This window comes from Stegastes partitus, unplaced genomic scaffold (assembly GCF_000690725.1).
Source record: "Stegastes partitus isolate 25-593 unplaced genomic scaffold, Stegastes_partitus-1.0.2 Scaffold524, whole genome shotgun sequence".
Lineage (NCBI taxonomy): Eukaryota > Metazoa > Chordata > Actinopteri > Pomacentridae > Stegastes > Stegastes partitus.
Genome location: NW_007578255.1, coordinates 390,327 through 417,915, shown reverse-complemented (window position 1 = coordinate 417,915; position 27,589 = coordinate 390,327). Strand labels below are relative to the sequence as shown.

The window sequence follows — 27,589 nt, the reverse complement described above, 5'->3', positions numbered from 1 at the left end:
TGTGAATTTGTACTTCAATGTATTTCAGACAGAACTCTTTGTCAGATTTAACCATTTATTTTACAATAACATACATTTGAGTTTGGCGGTGACTCTGCTCAAGTGGAACAATCTGAGCAAGCATGACACATGAGATCAGTCGATCCCCCGGCAGAGCCAAATGGGGAAGCGATGTGGCGAGCACAGAGCCAGAGAATGAATGAATGCTGCCTAGTTATGAGGCGCGCCAATAAGCTGAGTAGGTGCATGATTGGGCAGAATAGGACCCTGTGATCCAGGATCTCCGAGCCTGTCTGAACTAGCGCGAAGCTGCATCCACAATACAAAGTAACAGAGCTATATTTCTCTTATTGCTCTTTAAAAGTTATAAGGAGAATCGGTTTCCTCACAATATGATTACAGAAATGCTATATTTCCATCATGTTTTTTACCTTCTCCTTCAAAGTTTGATTGTCTCTACAAACAAACTCCTAATATTCACACATTACATTAACAACAGTTACCTTAAATCACCAATTGCAGATTATTCATTTTCTTAAAATTTAGGGGTACATTTTTAAGACTATGAGCAAAACCTCTGAGTGTACAGAAGTGAGTCAGAGTGTGCTGAACTGCTTTAACTTTCCAGATTTAACAGGTAGAACGTTTTATTTCTTCTTTAAAAATTGCAATCTCACTTTATGATTTCCCACATGTATCGTAGATCACATTAATTCTGTAATAAAAGTTTTACCTGTAAAATAAAAAAACACCTCCATCATTAGTTCTTCACAGAGTCAGAACTGTGTACAAGCAGCCAACACCGCAAGAAACCATGTAATGAAACGAGACGACCAGGTCTGCATGCAGAAGCATGAATAAGCGGCAGTAAACACACCCTCCTACACAGGACTAGACCAACAGTGGTGGTTTACAGCAACAGGAACCTAAAGTTGTTGTTCGTTGTTTTTGTAATTATAAGTGGGAGACCAGCAATAATCTGAGTTATTAGCCAGCTTCAGGCATGTTCCACTATTTGTGGACTTGCTCAGCTTGCAGGAAACATGTTGATTATGAGCAAATATAGGCTTTTCCCTGAGGTTAAACACTCACTCTCGTAATGACATGATGTTTGTCAGTGACCTCTGACTTTTGAATAGAGTCACCCCCCAACATGTGCCTTTCTGCTGGAAGACTGGTATAATTATTTAAAGCAGTAGGGGACAAACTTCCTGTAAAAGAAAGAGTAAAATATTACCTAATACAACCTGAGGGCGCTTTAAATTGTTAAAATGAACATACGTTTCCCCTTTCTCCACAGTGCTTCATCTTATCTCACCCCAGATCCCAGTGAGGATGTGTGTTGGAGCTGTTTTGTATCTGAAAAAACAGGCTTCAGATGTCATCCTGCCACATTCCTTCAACACTTGTCTGGGACATGTACCCCAGACCTCACACAGAAAACACCTTATAATCAGTCTCTGCATTGGGGGAACATGTTATAGCCTGTCCTCGTGAACAATGCTTGTGTTTAGGGAGCCGAACAGATCATGTTCGAGGAGATGTGTGTCTAAGCAGGATTTTGAATGGCCCACCTCCACGTCCAACCCTGGTCCCATCCTGAGCCCTGTCAATGTGACTGCTTTGTCATTTTTATCTAGTATTTTGTTGATTTTCATGTTAGAACTGTACCTCTAGGGTTACATATCTCTTTGAATAAGATGTAAAATAAGTGTTAATTAACATGGTTCTGCAAAAGCTGACATTTTAGAGGTTAGAGTTTAGAGTTAACCTGACTTGTACTGTCAGGATTAGTAGTTTTGTTAATGTTAAAGCTGCATCAATTGATCATTTGGGTGTACTCTGTAGTCACATTATCGCCTCATGAAGTTGTTAATGGCTAACATGTTAGCAAACAGTTTTACACACACAACAGAGCAGAATTAGCATTGGTTTGACGTTGTCTTTGTATCCACCGGCTGAATGTAATGTTTTGGTGTCCGCCAACTTTTGAGATAAATATCATGCTAGTTAGCTGTTAAACTAACTAGTGAGTGGTTGTGGTTCATCATTTATTTAAAGCTCTACAAGTTGATTTTTTTTGGCCACAAGCTATAAACACAGCACTTGTATTTTATTACCTTAGCTTATGATATTTAATATTGCTAATATGGAGCATTAGCATTAATGTCGAGCCAGTTCATGTGCACCTGGAAAACATAAGTACATTATTCACAATACTTTTAACTTTATTTTGGATTTCTTGAGAAAATATCAGTTTAGTTACTAAATGCTCTACTATGTTCACCTGCTAGCTGTTAGCATTGCTGTCTGCAGCTTGGTGCTAAACGGGTAGCGTACAATAGGTTAAAAAGAGCTTTTTCATTCAAAATGAAGATGATGAGAGCCGTGGGACTGAACCAAAACAGTGAAGTTGTGGGCTCTAAAACCAAAACAATGAGTTAAAAGAAAGTATATCGCATCTATGACGCTCAGACGGACTGCAAGGCCTGACAAGAAGTGTCAGCCAGTTTGGTATTATAAGCAACAACAATTGCATTAATTGTCAATCCTGTGTATTCATTTATTTGATTCATTTTTATTAAGAAAGAATATTAATCAGTGCAGATTTTTAAAAAACAAACTAATTAATAAGAATTATATATAGGATTGTGATTTGTTTTTCAGTGATTTGCACTGATTTCTCTTTAAGGTGCCCTGTTCTGTTTGCTTTTTTTTTTTTTCTCACAAAAAGAAACCCAGAACAAAACATCATAACCTTGAGGTTCTAACAAACTTCCAAAATTAATTAATTAATTAATTTCCTTCCTTGTGACACGTTTGCAAATCTCATTTTATTAAAACCTGCATTTTGACTTCCATGTTTACTTTCTACCCAGGGAGGTCTGTTCGTTAAAAGGGGGCCTTTAATATTTTGATTGAGTGGAAATGAGGTCACTGACTTTGTAGTTTCAAAAAATAAACCCAAAAGTGATGATCCTTGCAGCAAAAACATCAATATGATTTAAAAAGAGAACAAAAATCAGTCATAAGGAACAATACAGGGTAAAATATTTAAACTATACTGGTGTAAAATATAGGAATGAGTTTGTGTTGCTAGAATTTTTTATTTTTTATTTTTACAAATGTTAACAGAAGACCAGTACTATATTGCCAAAAGCATATAGATTTCCTGTCCACTTACTTTGGTGTGTATTTGTTCTGGGTCTGTTTTTCATAGTTCTGGCCCAGCAGTTTCAATAAAAGGGGAATCATGATGCAGCATACAGTGACACTTTAGATAGTCGTGTTCTTCCTTCTTTGTGCGTCATAATAAAACAAGAAAGAGACATATTTTTTGCCACAAATCCAGCTCCAAGAAGAAGTCTTTTCCCAGTTTGGTGGCGAAGGGAACTTAACTGGACAGAGCCTTGACCTCCAACACCTTCAGGATGAACTGAAACACTAACAATTAACCAGAGCTTATCGCGCTACATTATTGCCGTGTGTGAGATGTAGAGCAAAGCAAAGTCCGCTAGAACAGAGCAGATCACAATTTAGCAGATAACGACACAGTCCAGTACTGTGTCCCACTAAATGACTGCATATTGTTGATTTTTACTCTCGGTTTAACAACACAAAGGCCTCAGTGATGTTCAAATCTGGATGGCCCACTGACTGATGTGAGCCCCAGCGGGAGGCAGCAGCTGGGAGCGCTGGGAAAGGTCCTAATGTTAAGCTGCCTGGAGCACTCAGAGGGTCCTGTCCTCGTTTGTAGTTGATCCTTTTTCCTGTTTTGGCAGAGCCTCCTGTTACAGTCGCTATACAATATATCAACAAGATGCATCCAGTTAAGTCGGCTTATTTCCTGTCATGTCGGGAACCGAGGATCCCTAAGTGAAGACAAATATAGACCACCGACCTCACCTTGAATTAACCTCACATGTCAGGAGTGAATTGTTTTCTCTGCTGACATGTCAATCAGAAGGAGGCTCAGCATCTGCTGCGTGTTGAAGCCAGCAGCTCTAATAACAGACTACATTTACATTCCCATGGCAGTACAACATGCACTCCCTAATCCAAACATAAACAAAACCCCAGTGCTGGATGGTATATTCGTAGCACCGCTCTCTCCGGCTGATTTACACCCTTATTATTCTTTACTCTGGTCAACACCAGCATTTAGACAGCGACCTTTCTGAGCCAAATGAATTCATTTCAGCGGATTTGCTGCAGTCAGTGGATCCATCAGTGCAAATCCTCTCAATCAAGTGCATCTTTGGTGACCTTTGACATGGGAATTTACAGTGCAAACATCTACTGATCCTAATGGGAAGACAGAATCGGGAAGTCCAGAACAGATCATAGCTATCATAGCCGGTTTGGTGTCCTACAGCACAGTTAGCAAGCTAAATATCTGCACGCTAGATAAATTAGCCAGTGCAACATGGTTAGCAAGCTACATAGCTGGAACACACAGCACATCACAACTCCAATCAGTGTTACATGGTGGACTGGTGTCACCCTTCAGTGTGATCCCACTCTCACCCTAACCGGTGGAGTCAGATGGCCACCTTCCCTGAGCCTGATTCTGTCAGAAGTTTTTTCTTCCGGCCCGTTAAAGGGGTTTTTTGATTCTTTCCCACTGTTGCTGACTGCTTGCTTATAGGGAATCTGAAGGCAGCTTTGGATTGTTGGAGTCTCTGTTTAAAGTTCCTAAGGTTTTCACTTTACTATGTGAAGTGCTACTAGATCCGAAGTACTTTAGTGATCCCTGAGGGAAAATTGCTTCGATGACATATGTTGTGAATTGATGCTACATAAATAAAATTGAAACCTGACTTATCATACAGCTATAGACAGACCAAAACAAGCACCTTCTCCAGGATGATGAGTCTCACTTATAGAATTGGTAACTGATAATGAAGTGTGATAACACCAGCGGCCATACAGAAATGGCAGAAAACATTTTGTTTGGCTACATACTCTGACTGGGACCAACTAAAAAGGATGCTGGCATGTGGTGGACACTCAGCCTAGGTGTGTGGTAGCACAACACCTCCACGTATTGAATTAAAGGGTGCGCTTTAATTACTGATTATGAATTCAGCTTCCCTTTTGGAACAGAATAAATGCTGTTTTTCCTCTCAAAAGTTACCGTCCTGCTTTCCGCTGCAGAACTTGGGTGTGAGATGGCACCAACGTTTACAGGAATTACCCCATAATCTGACTTTTTGGCCTTTGGTTTTCCATTGGAGGATCCAAGAGCTGCATCGAAGCAACTACAACTAGTCGTTACTGGCTCTAGCTCCAGTTCTATGACCATGTTGGATGTGGAAAAATGGGAGTTTGTACGTTAGCCTGTATGTTAGAGAGAAGATATTGAGAGGTCAGAAAAATGGCGCTCTGAGTTTAACCAATCAGTGTCAAGACCTGCATAGCAACTTTTCGGGGGCCAATCACAGGTACCTAGCCTGTAGTAGGTGCTTTTTCTGCCCAGACAAGACCCTGACAGACATTCTCTAGGGGTGTTCGGATGGCATATAAAGGTTTGGACTGCCCTAAGATGATCACAAGTTCCTGCAGTGGAATACAGTCTAATAATGGTAAATACTGGAGTACCCCTTTGATGGTCTGTTACAAAGTGAAATAATTTAGAGGATGGAGCACCAGCTGTCTGAGAAGTAGATTTGGACAATGAAAATGTAAAAAACTTGGATATTTCTAATCTTTTTTATCCTTTTAAACATCTGTGTCTTTCAGCAAAAGCTCAGCTAGAGTGAATATTAACAATCTGATGAATGCTAGGTGGTAAAAACAGAACATGTGCTTTCTGTCTGTTTATAGGCTTGTCCTGCTCTCCTCCTCAGAAAGATGACACACCACAAACATGAAATACTCTTCAAAGGTCACGAGGGTCAAATAGCATCTCATAATTCTGCACTGGCAATATAAGAAATCCTCCTATCTTTCCTGTTTTTCTAAAAAAAATCACAAACCAGAGCTGAACCCCGAAACATGCAGCTGTGAGGGAATGTGATGCGTCATGTAACAAGTGGCTCTGCTCCACAGCTGGGAATGCCTGTTACATCCACGCACAGCATCTTCTAATCTTAATAATGACAGGGTCCTTAGCAGCCAGCAATTTTCAAAGAGGGACGAGCCATCGAGGGGGTAAAGGAAGGCATTCTGCTGAAAACACAAGCGGCTACATTTGGCTGCCATCCAGGAGCGTAGACTAGAATGTGCAACAAGAAAGACGTAAAAAAGCTCAAATATACTCCCGAAACTGTGAGGAAGAGGAGCAGAGTGTGTGATAAATGGGTGGAAGTGCCGAGCTGGTGCGTGTTAGAAGAGAAAGCAGATGATTTTCACTATGAATGCACCATTGCTGATGGTGGTAGTTAAGTTTTAACACCTGGGAACAAGATTACAGTCAACATATATCTGACTCTAAGACCACAAGAGTTTACTGTTACCTCATGGTCTACATTACTTGTGTATATGACATGGACTTTTTTAGATGCAGATATAACCAATGAAGGTGGAGGAGTAGATGATGCAGCAGCGAAAGACTGTTGCCACAAACCAAAAATGATTATAAAAAGAGGAAGTAAAAAGGAATCCAAGCAAACATTTTGCCATGTTCAAAGACAAAAAGATAGGCGCATGCATTTAGACATGTTCTTACCTGAACATCTGGCGCTTCCCTTTCTTCTTCCTCCCTTACCTGTCCGCTGTCCTCTCCTTTCAACAGCAACTACCTCATTGACAGAATCTGGCTCACTTCTCAGTAACAAACTCCACCCCTGAGCGGGTGAGATGAGTAAAGAGGGAGGGAGGCCGACGGCAGGAAGAACTAACTGAGGACGCCTTCCTCCTCTTGTGTTGCTGCTGTGGGATCGGTAATCGGAGCGGAAAAACCTAAAGACAAACAGCAGACTGTGAGATCAAAGTCTTGTCCAAAGTGGCTGGTGGTTTGTTATTACTGAACAGAAGTGGGCAAAGATAAAAGACTTAGTGCACTAATGTAAGGAAACACCTGAAGGGAGAAAATCATGTATTCTATAACAGATTACATGCCTTGCACAGCAGCAGAGTAGGCAGAAAAGATGTGGACCAGAGGACACAAAGACTGCTTATACTGATATCTAAGTCTTACTGCTGTTCACCTTTATGGGGAATCAATACTTTGAAAAACTTCAAGAAAAAAAATAAGTTTGATAGAAAAAATAAATAACAAATGAATGAACTATTTAATCCAGTTAGATTTTGAAATGAACCAACAATTTCTACAAACAGCTGTAAATTGCTCTAAATTTTATATTTTCATGACATATTTTATTGTGTATTTTTGTTGTTGTTGTTGTTGTTTTGTGTATTCTTGTGTTACCAGCTGCATTGGGAGAGTTGGCATTTTTCCTCCAAATGCTCCCATACTGTTTCCGGAAATTACAATAAACGTCAATTTCATCTGGTGTACCACAGGGGTCGATTTTGGGGCCAATTTAATTTTCTTTATACATGCTCCTGCTAGAGCACATTGTTCATAAACATGACGTCTTCATTTATTTTTATGCTGACGACACACAGATGTATCTTTCCGTTGATTTTATGGTCTTCAGCTGAACTCAAATCAAAGAGAGGTTTTTGTTACTGGATTGCAGCAAAACAGATTCTGCCATCAGCTGTTTCCCTTTTGGATCACATCAAGAAGAATCTCTACCTCTGAGTTACAGCTTAACTTTTAAAGACACAGAGACCATTTAACACTTTTTTATCTCATCTTGTCTGCAACAGTCATTTTATCTCCCTGAACAAAAAAAACCTTTTAATCAACTCCAGATAGTACAGATATGAGTTGCCAAGCTTTTAACCAGAAAAGACAACATTCACTGACAGTGGTATCACTCTTGTTTTAACCTCTTCACACAGATTTTAAGATTTTACTAATTACTTTTGACCCCCTTTTTTTGACCCAGAGGTTCTCTTTCTTTTTGTGTGTTACAATGTTTTTGTGTCTTTAAAAGGTCTGCAGACTTAAAAAACCCATAGTCCAAGCAAAAAGCAGTTATACTTTGCCACGGAAAAGACAGATCCTTGCCTGCCTGAAACATCCCGTTTGAAGTCCAGGTCTTTTATCTGTTACTTATCAACGTCACCATGTCAAACATTAGCATAACGCCCGCCTTGCTGCTAGTTTGCCATCTCCTCAAACAAACAAAAAAAGAGCCGTTTCCTCGCAGTCCAACAATATTTTCTCACTGGAACAGCTTCTGCATATTTCTTTCTGAAGTGTGCAACAAAGTCCACTTGTTTCACTGCACTTCTGTTGGGCCTGCTGACCAACCAGAGTGAGCTTTTCAGGAGGGTGACCTTAAAGAGACAGTAGATAAAAACAGTGTTTCAGGCTTAGTGTAAGAAGATGTGCTGCAGCAATCTACAGTATGAGACAAATACTGTTGCTGGTTGTTTTTTTTTTTTAGCATTAAAGCATGTAAACATATTCAAGTAGTGCCCAAAACAAAATTATAAACCTGTAAATGTACATAATACAGGCTCTTTAACAGTATTGAATTGAGCTTCAGCATCAGTCAAATAAGTTTGTGCAAACTGCAACCCCACACCATTTTTAAAAAAATCTTTTTTGCACCCACCTGTACTGCTTCCTTCACTAATAAATAGACAAATGTGTGTGTCTTACTTTCTTCCAATTTTGTTTCTTACTAAAAGTGACTTCCTCGCACAAGACGTCTCTTCAGATCACCAAAGATGCTTCAAACAAATTAGAAAAGAAGAAGAAAAATAATTGTTTGGGGGAAAATAAAGGGATATTGTGTAAAATGGGACAAGGGGCTACAGGTAAATAATGCAAAAATAAATTAGTGTGATTGACATGGAAGAATACATTTTTAAAAAGCACATATCATAGCACATTTATATCTTTTCTAATATTTTATTGCCAGACTTTTAAATTATTTTTCTGTATTTACTAATCTTTTATTGTCTTCTTTTATGTATTTTTTGTTTATAAAGCACCTCATGACTCCAATTGTAAAAGGTGATATAGAATTATCATGATATAAATATTGATGTAGACATATTTGCTGTTTCCTTCCTTAAATCAAAGCCTTTGTCCTTAAATATTGTCTTTTTCAAGTAAAATGATGCCTTTAAATATTGATTACTTAAATATTTTAATTTTACCTCAAGTTAAATTATGTGCTCATATCTTGATTTATTGTCTCACTATAATGTAAATCATATTGGAAAAATATTTTTCACTTAAATAGTGCTGAACAAAGTTTTACATTTAAATTGATTAAAACATTTATATTAAAATGTTATGACTGAATTTTCTTTTTAATATTTTTATTTTTTTATTTTTTGGAACACAACATTGCAACTGTTATTTAATTACCTAAAACACTGTATTTATGAGTATAGCATGCATCAGATGTTATACGGACACTGCAGCCTTCATAGCCTCAGTCCTTTTGTTGTCCATGTTTACTGTTTGATTCCAGGTCCAGTGCAGTTGTTCCAGTCAGTGCGTCAGCCCAGCGGCTGCTTGTTCAGAGCCGTGCAGCACTGTGGCTCATTACACTCCAGGCTACAGTGTTTGTCAAAGGGAAGTAACATTCCTCAGCTTAAGAACTGGACCGCTTCACTAAGTCCTGACAGCCCCTGTGGTTCCTGCGTATCTATTAGTGCACACACTGTTACACTAGCCTGTCAGGTGGAAGCTTGAGCAGCACTCAAACAGACACAGAAGTCTGCTGGATCAAATCAGATACAGCTAAAAAATCATTTCAACTCAGAATGGTCCGAATAGAGTGTTTGGGATTTTTTGATGCAACGCTGGCCTTCGTCTTCATGTGCTCCGTCACGGGCTTGTTGCTGATGGATCAACGCAGAGATGCAGAGGATGACCAGGAGCTCAACAAAGCTATTTTGGAAATGCTACATATCAATAAAGTGTCAGCGAGCCATCAGGCCAAACCACACCCTTACATGAGGAGGATTTATCAGCATCTGGACTCACTGGAGGCTCAAGACTTTGGGAGATCAGATGGAACACTGGTGCAGAGTTTTCGGAGCTTTGACGGTAGGTATTGGATTTTTTGTATTTTGCTGCTTTCTCGCAGCAGCTAGTTTTACTGAAACTTAGATAATCATGGATTGTGTTGTTTCACAGGAATACAACACGTGAGCAGTCAGATGTAGCAGTGTTGCAGTGAAATGACCTCATAGGATATTTGTGCAGTGGCTCATTATGATTCATAGGCATGTTTTATTTTTCAGTGCCCTCTAGTAACCTTTGGAAAAACTATGAAAGTCAGGTGATGGTGTAACAGAGCTATGGGGCAGGTATCCAAACAAAACACTGATGTTTTCCTCAAACTTACCATGCTGTCATAAGTGTTCATGAGCTCCAGTTTAATCTTAACATACTGCCACAAAAAAACCCCATCTGGTTCTTTAAAGCTGCTAACAGCGACCCAGAATGAGCTCAAAGGGGATTTATCTGAGCTTTTTCACAGCTCATTGCTGCCTGCTGGACACAAAGTTGATGAGACTGAACCAAACCTGCCCTAAAACCTACCCTGCTTTATTGTCTATTACCTTCTAAATAGGACCATTATTGACTAAATGAGCATCATACTGTGTTCAGAAAGTGTTTAAATGAGCGATCAAGACCCTAAAGTCATTAGGAAAATGTTTTCTGAGGTAACAGATCAAGGGAGAGTCATTTTCTCATGGACTTCTTTTTGCAACCGGAGGAGTCGCCCCCTGCTGGCTGTTAGAAAGAATGCAGGTTTAAGGAACTTATGTGTGGATAATCCACTGTTAATATAAAAAGTGAAACATAGAGAAACCCCAGATGTTTTACAAAATATGCCAGCTGTATCATAGTCTTGAATTTAAAACACATCAAGAAGCTATATTAAAAAGAAACAAATGAAATAATCTGAATGTTAATTGATCTTTATAATATTATTTTTGTGCTATTGTTTGAGCTTCTGACTTAACCAGATTGTAAAAATCTGCATTCTAAAATTCTACAGTCTACACACACTGAGGTGATGGTTTAAAATGTCTTGTATTTGAACCTGATCCTGTACTTCATTCTTTGGATCACCCAGGTCCACCCGATGCTCCTCAGGGATGGATCTGGTTCAACATCAGTGGCCTCAACCCGTCTATGCTGGGAGCCGAGCTGGTTCTGTTCAGAAAAACCCTTCATCCTCGTCCCCTCAGTGTGACCGTCACCCTCCACAGTGTCGTCGCTTCACAGGGAAATCTGAATGAAAGTCCTGCCCTGGAGGAGAGACAGCTGACCCTGGACCAGCGGCCCTCCTCTGGCTATGATGTGTTTGATGTGTCAGCTGTTCTGGCTGTGAAGCCCCTGGAGGTGGTGGGCTTTCAGCTGCGCTACACGGATGAGAGCGGGAGTCTGGTGCTCCACGATGCGCTCACACAGAGTCTGTACTGTCTGAGCAGAGGCTCCCTGAGTGAACCCTTACTGGTGCTTTACCAGGCACATCCTCTGCAGATCTGACTGTCACTGGGACCACAGCGTTAGAATGACATGTGAAGCTGATATCTTTCTGTCAGAACCTATTTAACCCATTCATTCACCTCCAATATGGTGAATATATTTCACTATGTATTAGCTTAAACTAACCAAGGCGATGAGGATAAAACAGTGAGGCTGGAACGGTGTAACTTTGACACAAAATAAACTTCTCAAATTACATTTGAGTTGTGCTCGTTCTTTTACTGCAAAGTTGCGCAGGTTCTCAGGTCACTGGATAAACGAGCAGGACTCACAGAAGATATTTGTAACAACAACAACATACAACAACAACATCATACAACAATAACAACAGTAATGAAAACAACAACATATGACACAATAACAACAATTTTTAACATTGTAAAAACAGCAAACACAACAACACCATAACAATAATAACAACAACACAATAACAACATAATAATAATAACAACAATAACAACAACAATAACAGCAACAATAATAACAATAATGAAAACAACAACAACACATGACACTATAACAACAATTTTTAATATTGTAAAAACAGCAAACACAACAACACCATAACAACAATAACAACAACAACAACATAATAATAACAATAGCAGTAACAACAACATAATAATAATAACAACAATAACAACAATAACATCATTATTTATATGGCACGTTTTAAAAATGTAGTTTACAACGTGCTTTGACAGTCAAGCCGAAAAAGGGGGCACTCAGGAGGACAATATTACGACAGAAAGCCAGTCAGGCCAAAAAGGAAAATAAACAAATAAATAAGTAAAAGACCTGAGTAGAATGAAAGTATTTGAACTTGGTAAATAATTTGTGCCCTATCTATGCAGTGATTCCCAATCAGGGGTTGTTGTAACTGGCAACTTGCTAAGTAAGTTTGTTGAATCCATTCATTAGCTGTACCTGCTTTCTCCCGCAGAGGCTTGCAGGGGGGATGAAGCCTGTCCGAGCTGACGTTGGGCGAGTGGTGGGTATCAGTCTTCATATACTGTGCAACCAATAGAAAAATCACAAAAGAAAACAATTCAGCAAGATAGGTTTTATAGACATATGTACACATTTTTTTGCTTGTTAAACACAGTAGAAAAACTACCAGACAGTGACAATTCTGTCTTGGAGGATGGGTTCCAGATGATAGAGATGCTTTTATGATGTAGGGAAATTTTCTGTAGTTTAGAAAATGTCTGGCCTTCTTTTTAGGGACTTTGCTGTTCAAGGAAACTCTTGAATGCAGTTCTAATAATCATGAGAGTTGACTGCCTTCTAGTGGGCACAGTAAGTAACTACTTTATTTCTACTTGATTTTATTTATATAGTGCTAAATCCCAACATATAATCTCAGTGGATTTAGTACGATCAAGACCTTAATATATTATATTGAGAACTTCAGTAATTTCCATGTGAACAGCACTTGGTGATAGTGTAATATGATACAGCAGTGTTTTCCTGCTTTGGTGAAGCCACTGGACAGTGGTGAATTTTAAAATCATTGTAGTCATTGTCCAATGAAAAGTCACACAGATGAAGAAAAAAACATTATTATAACTGATACTTATTATCATTTGCATTATCTTATTAATGATGTCATAGATATTAGTGCTGGTTTTAAAGGTTCCCCTCATGCAGATTCTCACTCATAGTGGTGAATCTATTGACCTGCTGAGATCTGGCCCTTCGATTTATATATATAATTCGAAAAAAAATCTAAAATGATAGGGGTTTGTAGGAATTTAAAGGAGGCTTTAAAATGTATACAAGTTACCCACAAAATTCGTTCCCTTTCAGGCAATGAATAAAATCTAAAACTTAAAATTACACCAGAATCACATTGCAGATATAGATAGTAATGTAACACACACAACAACGACAAAAATAGAAACCTTTAAAGGATAAAGCAATGTATAAATTTAAATGCTCAAATAAATGTACAGATTTTGGTTGGAGGCTTGTTAAACTGCATCTCTAAAATGACGTATTATTATTACTTTTATTTCTATTCTTGCGAAGACGACACAGGAAGTGCCTCAGCAGTCCCTTTGATCTCATTGGTTCCAGTCCTTGTCGTTCAAGTGTTCCTCCAGCCAATCATTGCCGACCAGCCGCCACAGCGTCACCGCCCCCTCTTGGAGCAATTTTCCCAGAAAAAGCGGACGCCGGTTTTCATATTACACTTCACTTCGTTAGCGTAACTTTCTATTTATTTTTTTAATTCTCCAGCGCGGCGTGTGTGAGCTCTTCCGTCGCTCCTCCATCATGGTCCCGATGCGGATTTGAGGCGAACCGTCGGAGCGGGACAAAGTGAAATGCATCCCCGGAGCGCTGAACCTGTTCCCTCCCGCACAGCACAAAGCCTGTGAAGCAGGCCGTGTTTTCTCCTCCACACCGAGACGCTGATGATGCTCAAACATGTCGGGGAATCAGTACAAAGGCCACGAAGTCAGCTGCTGCATCAAGTACTTCATTTTTGGATTCAACATCCTCTTCTGGGTGAGAACTTTGTGTTTTGTTTTGTGTTTTTACTCAACGCATCTGCGCGTTCTCGCCACTATTGTGGGATTATTATCATGTCCAGGAGGGAGGAAGGCCCTATTCATCATCACCACATCCGATCCGTTATGTTTCTGTTCATATTCAGGGTCATGTCGGTTCATTCATGTCTTGTTGGGGCCGTGTTGGTCCAGAAATGTCCGGATAGAAGCAGCTGCAGCTCAGTCCACAGCGCACAGCTAATCGGCTTTTTGTAGTGAACTAATGATAGCTGAGCGCCTCAGAGCAGGCTGCAGGCTCCTCATCCACGGTCATAACTGTGCAGCAACGGTGTTATTATCCTGTTGATGGAAAACTTAATTTGAACTACACTCTATGACTGATTTAGACATGACGTAAAATGCTTCAAAAGTGATGTCACTCAGGAATATCACACATCAGGGGTGTAGATGCACAAAACTTCGGTTCAGTTTTGAACAGCGTTTTAGTTCGTTTTACACACAGCAGCGAAAACAAAGGAATTCCAACAGATATCATGTATTTTATTAGCCATTCGTCACATGTTTTGTTTGGATTAACTATAGTCTTTATGATGACCTTTATGAGCAGGAGACGGTCCCTGCAGCGCGGGTTCGATTCCCGCTCATGGCGATTTAGAATAGCATTCCTTTTATTGTCATTGCACATTTTACAGCAAAAAAAAATTTATAATTAATCTCTCACTGTATTATCAATAAACACAAAGTGCATAAGGTAGTAGGTAAGTTGCTAATGAACTATAAGTTGCTAATTTACAGCCTGTTGCTGTCTACTTTCCCATTTTTTTTGCACTCCTTTGCTTTCAATAGAGGCAAAATGTCAAAAAACAAACAAAAGACCCATTAAAAGATGTTTTATAATAACGACAGATGTAGTCTCTGGGTTTGAAAAATGAAGCCACCTTACAATGTTGTAGACCTGCATTCTTTTCAGCAGCCAGTAGGGGGCGACTCCTCTGACTGCAAAAAAAGAAGTTTAATTGTATTGAAGTCAATGAGTAGATGACGCTCAGTAAACATTTTCCAAATGAGTTAAAGGACGACTATGCAAACCGTTACATCCTGACTAGATGAGTGTAGTTTTGCAGGAACTATAGTATTCAACTAACCTCTTTCAGCTGTGAAACAAGCTTCCAAACAGGAAGCATTTATTCTCTGCAAGTGCATACAGCAAAAAAACTTTAACAATGGCTGAGTGTGACTATCTAGAATTAAAATCGCAGATCATTTTTGCAGTTGACAAAGTAGAATTCGTATTCCAGATATCTATGAACATCATTCTGACAAGTCAAAATGAGAGATGTCTGTAAATTAGTTGCACATATTGTTGTGCACGGCGCTGCTCGTGGATATTTGTCCGGCAGAGCACTTGAACAGTGCTGTGCTGAAGTAATGCTGGTTGCTGTAGTGGATAAGATCGCTAGAAAGTGCTGTGAAATAAGGAGAGGCCATCGACAAGGAATTTGTGAGGAACAAGAGCTTCATTCATTGGAAACTTGTGATTCAAATGTAGAGCATATTGTCATTGTTTAGTCTCCGAACACCCTTTTCGGGCTACAACAAAGTCTGGATGGGCTCAGAACGCTAATCTCCTCTTGATAAAACCATATGAAACTAGTTATAATCCAGTTGTAGATATTTGCAGCTGAGTTTGTCCCTTTGTAACTGTCCAACAACGAATGGATTAAACTGTGAGACAACAAACTTAACACAACATTTCTGTATTTTCAATGAATAACAATGTGACGGAGTGACATCATGTCATTGTGCATCTATACATTTACTCATTGATGAGATGTGATGACTGGTGTTTTGCAGCTGCTGGGAATGGCCTTGGTTGGAATTGGACTGTGGGCATGGAGTGAGAAGGTGAGTGTTAATGAGGTGTTTGTCTGTTTTGTCAAATTCTTGTTTAAGTGGCATTTTGACCAGTAAAGAACAACATAATTCTAACATCTTTCTGATTTAAGCGCCAGATTCCTGATTTAATACTGAATTTATTAGCATAATCTTCATGCTCCTACTTGTTCCAATTAAAGTTCTAATCAACATTTGTATAAAAACTGTAGAACAGATGAGTACTTCAACAGGTGTTGCTTCTTGTAGAGTTTTTTAAAGTCATTTTTAAAGGTTGTTTTAGATTTTATCTTCAACCAGAAGCAGTCGTTTTTCAGCCAACAGGCTCTGATAAACTCACCGTGTGCTAATAGCAGATGGATCAAATTTGATAGCAAATATGATGTCAATTCTAGCAGCTAAAGAACCAATTATTTCTCCCAGAAGGTGGTGGAGACCAAAACAGAGCCAAAAAACTAAGTAAATATAAGACATTAGCATTTTTTTAAAATAGAGCTGCAACAATAAATCAATTAGTTATCAACTGATACCAACCACCAACTATTTTGATCAACGTTTAATTGAAATGAGTATTTTTTTACGAAATAAAAACCCCATCAAAGTTAATTCCAGCTGCTTCATTTTGAATGTTTTCTGTTTTCTTTATTCCTTTATGATAAAGTCAACATCTGGGCTGAGGAGGAATCAAGAATGTTAAGAACGTCATCTTGGATTTTTGGAAACCATCGCCATTTTCTGACATTTAACACACCAAACAGTCAAGAAAATAATTAACAGATGAATCACTTGGTATCAGTTGATAACTAATTGATTTATTGTTGCAGCTCTATAAAAAAAAATGCTGATGTTGTTCTCGGGGAACTGAATATGTAGACAACAGTGTATTCAGTTGAATGTTGGGTTCTCTGCTGCCCTCTGGTGGCCTAAAATATATGAATGCAGCTTTAAATTCAAACTTTTCAGTGCTTAACAGATTTATGTAAAAGCGTTTAGATAACATTTAAAATGAAGACGAGAGACAAACATTCAGTAAACATGGTCGTTGCAATTAACGATGCAAAGCTGGGTGATAAATATAAGAAGTATCGCCACGTCTTCTCACATATTCAGGCTAAACATCTCGCTGAACCACTTCACATGGCCGAAGGTGTCCAGTGCTGATGATTTCTAAATATAAATAGTTCCAAAAATGGAATATATCTGCAGCAATTTTGGCTCCCCCTTCCGAGTTCGTTCAAGTTCCAGGCTATTTTATGTCACTGTGACCCTTTTAGCCAAACATGTTCTGTCCTGAACGAGACACAGCTGCCTGACTCAGACCGGGTATGTCGATGTGTCTCTCCTCTCCAGGGGGTTCTGTCCAACATCTCATCCATCACAGATCTGGGGGGTCTTGACCCTGTCTGGCTCTTCATGGTGGTTGGGGGGGTCATGTTCATCCTGGGCTTCGCCGGGTGCATCGGAGCGCTGCGGGAAAACACGTTTCTACTCAAGTTTGTAAGTTCTAGTCTGCACACAGCAGCGATGAGTGATCAGAAGATTTTAAGGACTGGATCTTTGTGTGTCTAATTTGTCTTTTCTTCTTTCTAGTTCTCGGTGTTTCTGGGAATCATCTTCTTCTTGGAACTGACGACGGGAGTTCTGGCGTTTGTCTTCAAGGACTGGATTAAAGACCAGCTCAACCTGTTCATCAATAACAACATCCGGGCGTATCGGGACGACATCGACCTACAGAACCTTATTGATTTCACTCAGGAATACGTAAGTTCAGGCGTATCTGAGTCTCCTTCAGCATGTGAAGGCTGGACAGAGACATGGGACAATCTGGTTCACCTGTGATGCATTTATTTCTGTTTAAATGTGTGCAGGAAACAGGAGTCTGTAACATGTTTTTCTGCTCTTCCTGACTTTAGTGGGAGTGCTGCGGCGCTTTTGGAGCAGATGATTGGAACTTAAACATCTATTTTAACTGCACTGATGGGAATCCTAGTAGGGAAAAGTGTGGAGTTCCCTTCTCCTGCTGCACCAAAGACCCAGCGGTACGACTCTGCATGTCCAAACCCAACATTTGGTTCTGCATTTTGAGGCTTTTTATTTTGCTCCACAGGTCTAATGGATGGATTGACACAAAGTTTGGCATATAAGTTCATGTCTCTCAGATAGCGAGTCCTACTTATTTAAAAACTTTGTCTGTATCTTTGGTATGACGCTCTTTAGCTTCATATACCTCTTTTCCACCAAGAAGACCAGTTGCTAGTTCGTTGCTGGTGCTAGTGCCAATGCTTAGTTGGTTCAAATCTCGCACCACCTAAGAACCTGTTGGCTTTTCTTTCGGCAAGGTTGGAGCCGCGCCATTGTGTCATCGTAAAACGTCAATACGTCACTGCATACGTGGCCGTTTATCAAACAACGCTTACGGAAGCCCACACAGGGCTCCAGACTAACATTTTCACTGGTGCGACCAACTTTCTCATTTGTTCGCACTTCCCACCTGGTCACAGGCAAGACATATGACTTGCTGAACATTGTCTTTTCAATAGACTGTACAATTTACCAATGTTCCCTGAACGTCCCACATAGCAGGCTGCGGTAGCTGCTGTTGGTGGCTGCGGGGCTCAGACCGGTGTGCGACCAAAAATGACTTTAAAAAGAGTAAGCTAGGGCGTTCTAATGTCAGATTTGTCCCAGATGAAACCGAGTGATTATTTTCTCGTACCGTCTGTTCTATGAGTGGAAAAACCAGCACATGTAGGTGTGGTCCGGTTTTCATGAGAAGACATCATTTCTAAGTGTAAATACCGCAGAACACCAAAGTTATAAAAAGTACTGTTGGTGCTGCTGGTGGGACACAATTGTACCGGAGTTCAGCTTGCAATAGTTTGTCCCAGGAGTCATTCCAGGACATCTGCGATTGGACCAGGGATGTCCTGGCAAAGAACGACACAAATTACCGCTTGTGTGTCCCATTCTGTGTTTCCATCGGTCTCATTGGTCACAATAACCCCGCCCCCAGCCCCTGGCGTACTCGGTTCTTAGCTCTGGTCCAGCAAAGAGTTGGTGCTTGCGAAGCACCAGTTTTGAGAGCCTTGAGTTGGTGCTTAGGTGGTGGAAAAAAAAGAACTGGTGCTAAGTCAGGCTCTGGCTCCGAACTAGCACTGGAACCAGCTCGGTGGAAAAGGGGTAATAGTGTCGATGGGAGTTTGTTTTTAATTGTAAACAAAAAAGCCACACTTTTTATTGATGCTCATTTCTTACCAATGCTTTTAAACAAGCGTGTTCTTTTTGTCTCCAGGAAGATGTAATAAACACTCAGTGTGGATATGACATTCGAGCTAAACCAGTAAGTAACATGCGTTTCCTTGACTTGCTCACTCTGATTCTTCAATTCTATGTAATGAGACAAACAAGTTGTCAACACCACAGCTGAGTATTTCCACCTTCTAACTTTGCTGTACCAATCTCAGTCTTAAAAACACGGATTCCAACACCCAGGGGTTTTTATAAGCGATTAATGGTTATGTTTCTGTGCTTCGGTTCGTCCAGGACTCGGAGCAAAAAGACTACATCAACGTGAAAGGCTGTGTGCCGCAGTTTGAGAAGTGGCTGCAGGACAACCTCACCTTGGTGGCTGGGATCTTTATAGGAGTTGCACTACTGCAGGTCAGTCGTGTTTATTGGATGGAGAAACAAAATGGGAAGCAAGAACATTGTCACAATTATTTTGTTTTTGGTTGCCAATTTGTGTTTTTTTATTTTTTTGTTGTTTTCTTCCGTGCACAGATTTTTGGCATTTGTTTGGCCCAAAACTTAGTGAGTGACATCGAGGCTGTGCGGGCGAGCTGGTGAGAAAACGATCTTAACTTTCACTGCTTCATTCAGGCTCTCATGCTCATACAGGCAAAACTTTTTTCCCTTTCAAGCCCACGTTTCTGTGTTTTGTGTCTTATTTTGAAACTAATAATTACTCTAATTCGATTTAAATTACTACTATAGAGGAAATCGAAGTAATTCCTGAACCCACTTATTTAACCCTCTGAACCCCAAGCAGTTTCTGGCTTTCTACACAACCACATCTAGAAGTAGAGAGAACCCGAAAATGTCTTTTGTGGGGTATACCAAAGCTATAAAGCCATAAATCATTAAAAAAAAAAATCTTTGAATATTTATTTTACTGTTTTCTGACAGGTGTTTTCAATACTAGAAAAAATAGTGGCTCTACATATACTAAACGTTTTAATATTTAAATTTTTAAATAGTGTATTTTGCTCTTTTTTGCAGTTCAGCCAAATAGTCTTAAGAATTTTTTTTTTATCTTTTTTTTTTATTTTTTTTTTAACAGAACCTGGTTGGAACAAAATTTGTAAAAACTGATTCTGACAAAATATCCTGGCTTAAGTTTTGTTAATTTTCCCGCTGGAGCTGCACATCACGTTTGATTAGTTCAAGGATCGTTGGAAAGCCCAATGATTTACAGCTTTTGCCGGCACATTTTGGCAGCATTTTGCTCCTATAAATGATGTCGTTTTAGCAATTCTTTGTCTTTTAAGATAACATGCCTTTCAAACTCATCTTGTTTTAGGTTCAGAGGGTTAATCCCAAACTAATCCTAATCCTAAAGGCCATTCCTAAAGTAATAACTTTATATATATATATATATATGTTGTTTATTTTTATAAACAGCAGAATAATACTTTGAATTATATTTAGATATAAAGAAAAATTGTGATATGAGGTTTGTACATCGGGAATGTTGACAATGTAATGAACACTGACAATTAGAGTTCAATGAAAAGATGTTTGTATTCTATCAGCAGTCATTCCCTGACTGGCTGAGGGGGGTTAAAAAGGGAAAAAGGGTATTGAGCTTTACCATCACAATGCCAAAACTCACCTCACACCTCATTCTTCCTCCTCCATGCTTCATCAGGGTGCCCCCCCCTCTGTCCATGCGTCGACTCCCACCACACTCCAGCAAGAAAGCATCGGCTTACTACTCATGAGACGCACATGCTGTGTGTGTGTTTGTAGCCGGTGGGTGTGACGGATCCATTTGGTTCATTTGTTTTTCTTTTGAGCATTGCTGTCAATGAACTCTGTCTGGTGGTGTGATTGTGTTCCATACAAGGCCTACATTTAGAAATGTGGAGTTGTTGTCATTTCACCCTTACAGTGTTGTGTGGAAGCAGGAGCATGCTGCTGGAGTCGTTCTTTAATTTGCCAGTGTTTAATTAGATCCATTAATTAACTGATTTTAAAGACATGTAAAGGTTTGACGAAATTTTAATACTATTTTAGAACTTCCTATGTAGCAATCTGACTCCAAACATGACCCCTGCTAATATATAACAGCTAGCTTATTCATAGAGGCATTAATTGGTTCTAATTAAACACTAAATAAACTATTGGGTGAAACAATCCAGACTCCATACTTGAGGTTTAGTCAAGCCACAAATTAAACCTGGCTTTCTTTGCTCTCCATGCAGCATTTCTTGTTATTTTAGTCTCTGGATGTGTTAGCTAGCTAGTTAGAGCTAGTAGTTAGCACACAATCCTGAGAGACCTGTGTCGAAGCGGAAGAACAGGACAGTGGTTTACCCCGAGGCAACCATCTGCCCTTTAACTTCATGTCATGTCCAGAATGCATTTGTGTGTTCACATTACAGCGTAAGCACTGGGGTCATGCACTGTGCGTTCATCACTTCAACACACGGTGCTAAACTGCGCCACCTTATGTGCAAAGCTAACGTTGTTAGCAGTGGGTCACTGTCCCTACATTCCAAAGGCATTCTTTTTGGGGTTCCTTTCGGTATGTATACAGGGGCCCATACAAGGTACTTAACCATGATACATGCGACGTAAGAGTGTTGATCGAAAAGTTCAAAGACGTGTAGACATCAAAACCTGTTCCTGATTTAAATGTGGCCACCATCCCTGTCAAAGTACCCTCCTTGTGCGGTGGTACGTGGCTCCCTTGAAGTCCTACGTCAAGCACCATAGGCAATGAGCATCTCGGAAACTCCGTCAAAATGACAGAAAACTTTAAACTTTTTGAGGAAGTGGTAGAAGTCACGACAAGCCAAATCTAACAAGTAGGGCAGGTGAAGAGTGAAAACTGATGTGGCCAAAAAACCCATCACAGACATGGGCACCCACATGCCATCGTGCCACAGTTCAAGTCGTTTGCACCAAATGTTGACATCTCAGGATGTTACGGTAGAACCCCACCTTGACAGTCCAATCAAAGGGAATTTATTTCAGGTGCTCAACAACAATGTAAACGTCGAACAAAACAACTAGCATGCTCCTGATACAACTCGTCCAGGTTGGAAACTGTAGTTCTTCCACTGTGAAAACTGCTGTTTCTTCCCTCAGTGGTAGCTACAGACTCACCGTTCATCACCAATGATTGGGAATACAACAATTGGGGCAGATCGAAGTAATTTTTAACATCTGTGCCCTGGCTGGAGGCCATTAAGCATCACAGGAGGCTTTGTCATGATGCTCCTTTGTTGCTTAAGCCACAAGGCACAACCAGGTACTCCAGCTGATCTACAATACTGGACTGCTATATGCTGCGCCCACCAACAACCTCTGTTTTTTCGCTGTGATGTGAACGCACCACTACTCCGTATAAGCAGGATGGCATGTTTTGCTTCAGTCAGTGCAGAATTTCAGTGCATTTGATCATTTTTTTCACACATGGTCCAAGTCAGGTATTTACATTATGTTTGATGTGCTGCTGCCTTTCCGTACAGCATCTGAATCAGGATGCTTAGGTCACTGTTTTAATTGCTGACAAGCTATTAAAGTACAGAAGAAATCAGGAAGCTCTTTTTCAGTGTGACTGCATGTCACTGATCCTCCTACAGAGCTGAAGCAGTTTGCATTAATGAACTTTGGAGACATGTGACTCTAAACAATCCTTTCTTTCTTGTCGGCCTTTTCTTCCCCTGCCTGTACACTGTGACTCTGTCCAGCTCTCTCTCTCTCTCTTCACTTGTAATCCTTGTACAGTCTTCTCTCTCCAGCCTTTAGATTAGACTGCAGATCCACTGCTCAAACCTCTTTTCTGAGCATTCCCAAGCTAACCCTCAACTTTATCTGCTTTCCTTTTTTTCATCCTGTCTAAAACTGTCGGCCACAGGAGTGTCGGAGCCTTTGTTAGTCAGGTGATGGTTTATTGATTTTGTTTGGCTTTTTTAATGAGCTCTGCTTTCTGTCCTCTTTTCTCCAGTTTCTTTACCTAATGCTGAAGCAGCATTTCCACTCTAACAGGTAACCCTTTATTTGGATTATATTCCATTGGGGAAATTAAATGCTGACTTTAAATCTCTGAACCCCAAGCAGTTTCTAGGTGTAGGCTCTTTTTTTTTTTTTTTTACTGCAATATAAAGTCCTGCACCTTTACAAAAACAGCACAATAGCTAGAAGACAATGCGAGACAACAAAAGCTGAATTCCTTTGATTAATAATTTTTAAAAAAATTTAAAAAATCTCCTATCTGCTTTGTTTAAAACACAGCCTGCAGTTCAGCTGAATTTTTGTCACCTACAGTCGTCCTCATATTCATACCCTTCCATTAAAAAAGGCAAAATTCACAATAGTCACTCGAATAAGTAGAAACTAAAAAAAGTAATAAGAAATAAAAATTTGCTAAATTATAATTTAGTGAAATTAGACATTGCTTTTGACTTGTGGCTGAAAAAAATAATTTAAAAAAAGCAAAACCGTCTGATTGAGAAACCAATTGATTGCAGTGATTGCTTCAAAATATTAGTTTATGGGTTCCATCATGCTTGTTTTTTTTTTTTTGTTTTTTTAAATATATTTCTGTTGAACCACAATTCAAAAGCAATGTCATGATTTTCATTAAATTTTTATTTATTATTACTTTTGTTAATTTCAGCTTATTTCAGTGACAGCTGTTTTTTTCTTCTTTAATGGGAGGGTATGAATACACATGAGGACGACTGTAGCTGTTGATCAAAGCAGAGTCACTAATGGCTTCCCAGGTGCACAATTTTCTTTTTTTTACTGAATCCGATTTGAGCAAACGCTTAATTTTTGACCGATTTCCAGATGAAACATGCAAAATCAAAGTGTTTGTGATGAAATGTCACGTTCTAACCCTACATTTGGTAAATTCTTCACACATATTTAGTCCAAGGACAGAGAAAACCTTAAACATCAGTTTTTTACAGTTTCCTGATTAATGGTGTCATTTTGGCAGTTTAAAAAAAAAAAAGATAACACACCTTTCAGAGGGGTTCAGAGAGCTAGCAGGATTACATAAAAATGATTCATTAAGTGGTCTTTTTTTTTTTCTTCTCCCAGCTCCATCTTTGAACACATCTCCTTGAACACACCGTCGGGGAGAATTGGGAGGATGAACAACGATCACCTGCACCATTTCCTTCACTGAACCAGCACCTTTTTTCAAGGCACGAATACGTGAAGTGCTCTGTACATATAAACACTGTGTGTGTGTGACTACTGTAAAAAGTGGGTGAGGTCGGTGAAACACGGACTACACGCAGATCATTGTCAGGCTGCAGTTTTGATAGCTACATTTAGCGAGTAGGAGTTTTGATACATCATTTTGATATTAGATCCGTATTTTTCACTGTGGACATAATGGCCCGTTGTTACATCATCATGTAGGACCGTATAGCGACTGCGATGGACGGTTGTCAAACATAAGTGCTTGCTTCGTATCACCCCTTGCAGTACAGTCGGGCGAAGTTACAAAGGAACTCACTGGTTTTGAACTAAAAACACGCACACACACACAAAAAAAACACCGTTAGGATTGTTGTGATTTATAGCAGATTCCAGATGCACACATTTTTATTCAATAGTCTGTTTATCTATGGAGCTAAATGGAATTGTTGTTGCACTAAACTGTTTTTTTTCTCAGTTCCTGTTCAGCGGCTGTCAAACAGCAATGCGGACAATTAAGCGTAACACAAAAGAGATAAATATTTTTCTGGATTTGAACCCATCCAGCATGAAAAAGGGGATAATAATGATTTATTACTCAGCTAATGGACTAAAAGAGTTGTGTGTAAATAAATTGATGGGCTACACAGGATTTTTAAGCATTACACTGGGTATCAAACCTCAGTGTTTTTATTCTTTTGGCTACTGACTGATAAATGTCCATCACAGGCACATGGAAACCTCAAAGCTTATTCTTTAAATCTGTTTTATTCAAGGGAAGTTCCTTTGCGGCTGCTTGCACTTAGACATCAGGCTTAAAATCTTTTTTTGTGTGCTCACGTGCAACTTCGATTAAGCTACTTTTTGCTGTAGTTGTTCCCTCTTCTCCGAGCGATCCCGTCACAAGCTGGCGAAAGTGAAAGTCCTTGTTCCACTCAAAAGGTGCTGAACAAAAACATAAACGCAGCAAAGGGGAAAAAAACATGTTCCAACTTACAGCATCTTTACCACATCATGGACATGGTGGAACAGCCAAATACGCACTATACTGGAAATGATAATGGGAGGATCAAGAGTGGGGTCACAGACCAGAAATGTCAGTAATGAGTCATCATTTGAGGCGCTGCACATCTCTGAGTTATTGAGGTTGTCAGTAGTGGCTTGAGGAATGCTTTCACACTTTTTCTGGTAAAGTTGGTGTAAATTTTGGTTGGTCCATCCAAGAGAACCCACAGATGATCAATAGATGACAAGTCTTGAGATTCTGCACACAGTGGTTGGAATGGAACATTCTCGTAGTTTAATCGTAGCAACTGGACTTGCTTGAGTTTCTTGAAGAAGCTCAAGAAACTCAAGCAAGTCCAGTTGCTATGATAGATGAGAACAACCGTGACCAGGATGACTTGAGAATCTTCACAGACATAGTGCATGTTCTGGTGAGGTGTTGGTAGCGAATGAACAGGATAACCATGATGTAAGATAATATTGGGCTTTGAGATTGCCAGACATTTTCTTTGTCCATGGCATGGTAACAGTGGCTCCATGGGCCACTCCCCATACAACACTAGCATCCGTTTTGTCATCACCTGTACAACACTAAACACAACGCCAGCCATCTTCTCTGAAAATGAGATCCATTTGTAAAAAGAACTGCCCTCTATCTTGTTAGTGTCCAACAAATGCGAGTAGTTGCCCAGTGGAGCCGATGATTTTCTACAAACGTCTTGGTGTAAGCAACAAGATTACAGACCAGCTTCCCAGTCAGTTGAAAATGATTTTGAAATTATCCCAATGTTACAATCTTAGGTTTGGTCTGTGGTTGTAGTGGACTGTTGGTCATACCATTCTGTCTGAAATGATTTCTGAAATAACAAATGGTGGAGTTGTGGACATTCAAGGGCCTGGCTCCATCCAGCATGCCAGTGGTCCATTCTAGTCTTTGGCCCATTAAAGTTAAGGGCCAAAGGAGTGTATGTGTACTGGTCACATTTTTTGTTCACACCTAACCAGCATGTAGATGGACACAAAGGTTGCTGCTCAAAAACTGTATTTAATTGGCTAAACTGAACCCTTTCGAAAATTTTCTGAAATAAGGACTATTTTTGTGCTGCGTTTAGATTTTTGTTGCCGTTTTTATCCAAAGTGGTGTGGGGAAGGTGCACTGGAGTTTGTACGGAACAAGGACCATGTCCTCCATACAGTCACCGATGACTGAGAAACATTTGTCAAAGTAGAAAATGGTAGCTATTCAATCATAATCAATCCTGATCACAAGACGTCATGTGTGACAAAATCACCATCATGTTTTTTTGTCGTGAAAATTTGGAAACTCATCGTTACTTCCCATCTTTATATGAAGTCTTTACACACAAGTGACTACGAATCGTATGTAGTTCCACACCCGTCGTCGTCTCACATCGCACCGGTTGTTACATTTGCCGAGGAGCTCATGTTTTTTGGTGGGAAACTCCTAAAAACTTCAGTGAAGTCTGGTGGAAAGTCAGAACAATGGGGCCAAGAAGCAGCTATTTTTTCATTTGATGTGCATCAGAGATTTTTTCTGACTTTTTCATAGAGCGAAATGGGCATTTGTACGCATTTAGAATATTTCCTACACAGCATTCATGCACTTACTTGAACAAACAGCAGATCTAGCACTTGCACCCTACGATTGTCGTTCACTGTGTGTATTTTGACGCAGATCCGGTCAGTACGCACCATATCGAGTGGAAAAAAAATAGTCGATAAATCTGGAATCGCAAAAAAAAGATGTTGATATTTTCAGTGTTGGTTTAAACTTGCTGAAAGCATGTGTTTGTAGCAAAGTACTGACAGTATTTTTTTCAAGCGGTGGTCTTTGTCGTCACTCTGAGCTTCTTTGAAAGGGATCGACGCTGTTTTTGATACTAAATATTTATTGTACATTTGATTTGGTTTTCTAACACTAAAACACAGAACTACTGATTCTGATTTGTCACTGTTTGGACGGTTGTAAAATGTTCTAACGAGATGTTCTGCAGTCCTGTGAGGCCCTCTCACTCGTCACTACCTTCACCACGTTCATGGATTGTTTCGCCGGTAACCGTATATCCCACAAACATTGTAATGTAACTACCTCCTCTCATTTCCCTGTCTCATGTCCTGTTGAAACTGATTTTAATGTCAAGTAAAATTAATTAATAAAGCTGACAAAAACACTGAG

The 27,589-nt window shown here is 39.7% G+C and overlaps 2 protein-coding genes across 6 annotated transcripts; both read left to right on the top strand.

Moving 5' to 3' along the window:
- Positions 1–9,686: 9,686 nt before the first annotated feature.
- On the top strand, positions 9,687–11,740 carry LOC103361692 (uncharacterized). Its single transcript, XM_008287844.1, has 2 exons — positions 9,687–10,087; positions 11,127–11,740. The coding sequence occupies exons 1-2, from the start codon at positions 9,802–9,804 to the stop codon at positions 11,540–11,542; spliced, it is 702 nt and encodes a 233-aa protein (XP_008286066.1). The 5' UTR covers positions 9,687–9,801; the 3' UTR covers positions 11,543–11,740.
- A 1,946-nt stretch (positions 11,741–13,686) lies between these two features.
- Positions 13,687–27,589, top strand: LOC103361691 (tetraspanin-5-like). Of its 5 annotated transcripts, XR_520417.1 has the most exons (11): positions 13,687–14,053; positions 15,910–15,960; positions 17,299–17,445; positions 17,539–17,709; positions 17,862–17,987; positions 19,241–19,288; positions 19,492–19,608; positions 19,729–19,790; positions 20,876–20,979; positions 23,183–23,223; positions 24,283–24,313. XR_520417.1 is itself a non-coding variant. In XM_008287842.1 (10 exons), the coding sequence occupies exons 1-9, from the start codon at positions 13,973–13,975 to the stop codon at positions 23,193–23,195; spliced, it is 816 nt and encodes a 271-aa protein (XP_008286064.1). In that variant the 5' UTR covers positions 13,687–13,972; the 3' UTR covers positions 23,196–23,223; positions 24,283–24,368. The 5 variants fall into 5 exon arrangements, 4 of the variants coding, with proteins under 4 accessions (XP_008286064.1, XP_008286062.1, XP_008286061.1 ...); XM_008287842.1 differs by lacking the exon at positions 20,876–20,979 and having other exon boundaries at positions 24,283–24,368; XM_008287840.1 differs by lacking the exons at positions 19,729–19,790; positions 20,876–20,979 and having other exon boundaries at positions 24,283–27,589.

Coding starts and splice junctions, on each gene's coding strand:
- LOC103361692 (XM_008287844.1), top strand. CDS start 9,802: ATGGTCCGAATAGAGTGTTTGGGATTTTTTGATGCAACGCTGGCCTTC. Junction 10,088..11,126: donor GAGTTTTCGGAGCTTTGACG/GTAGGTATTGGA, acceptor TGGATCACCCAG/GTCCACCCGATGCTCCTCAG.
- LOC103361691 (XM_008287839.1), top strand. CDS start 13,973: ATGTCGGGGAATCAGTACAAAGGCCACGAAGTCAGCTGCTGCATCAAG. Junction 19,289..19,491: donor ATGACATTCGAGCTAAACCA/GTAAGTAACATG, acceptor CGGTTCGTCCAG/GACTCGGAGCAAAAAGACTA. Junction 19,609..19,728: donor TAGGAGTTGCACTACTGCAG/GTCAGTCGTGTT, acceptor TTCCGTGCACAG/ATTTTTGGCATTTGTTTGGC.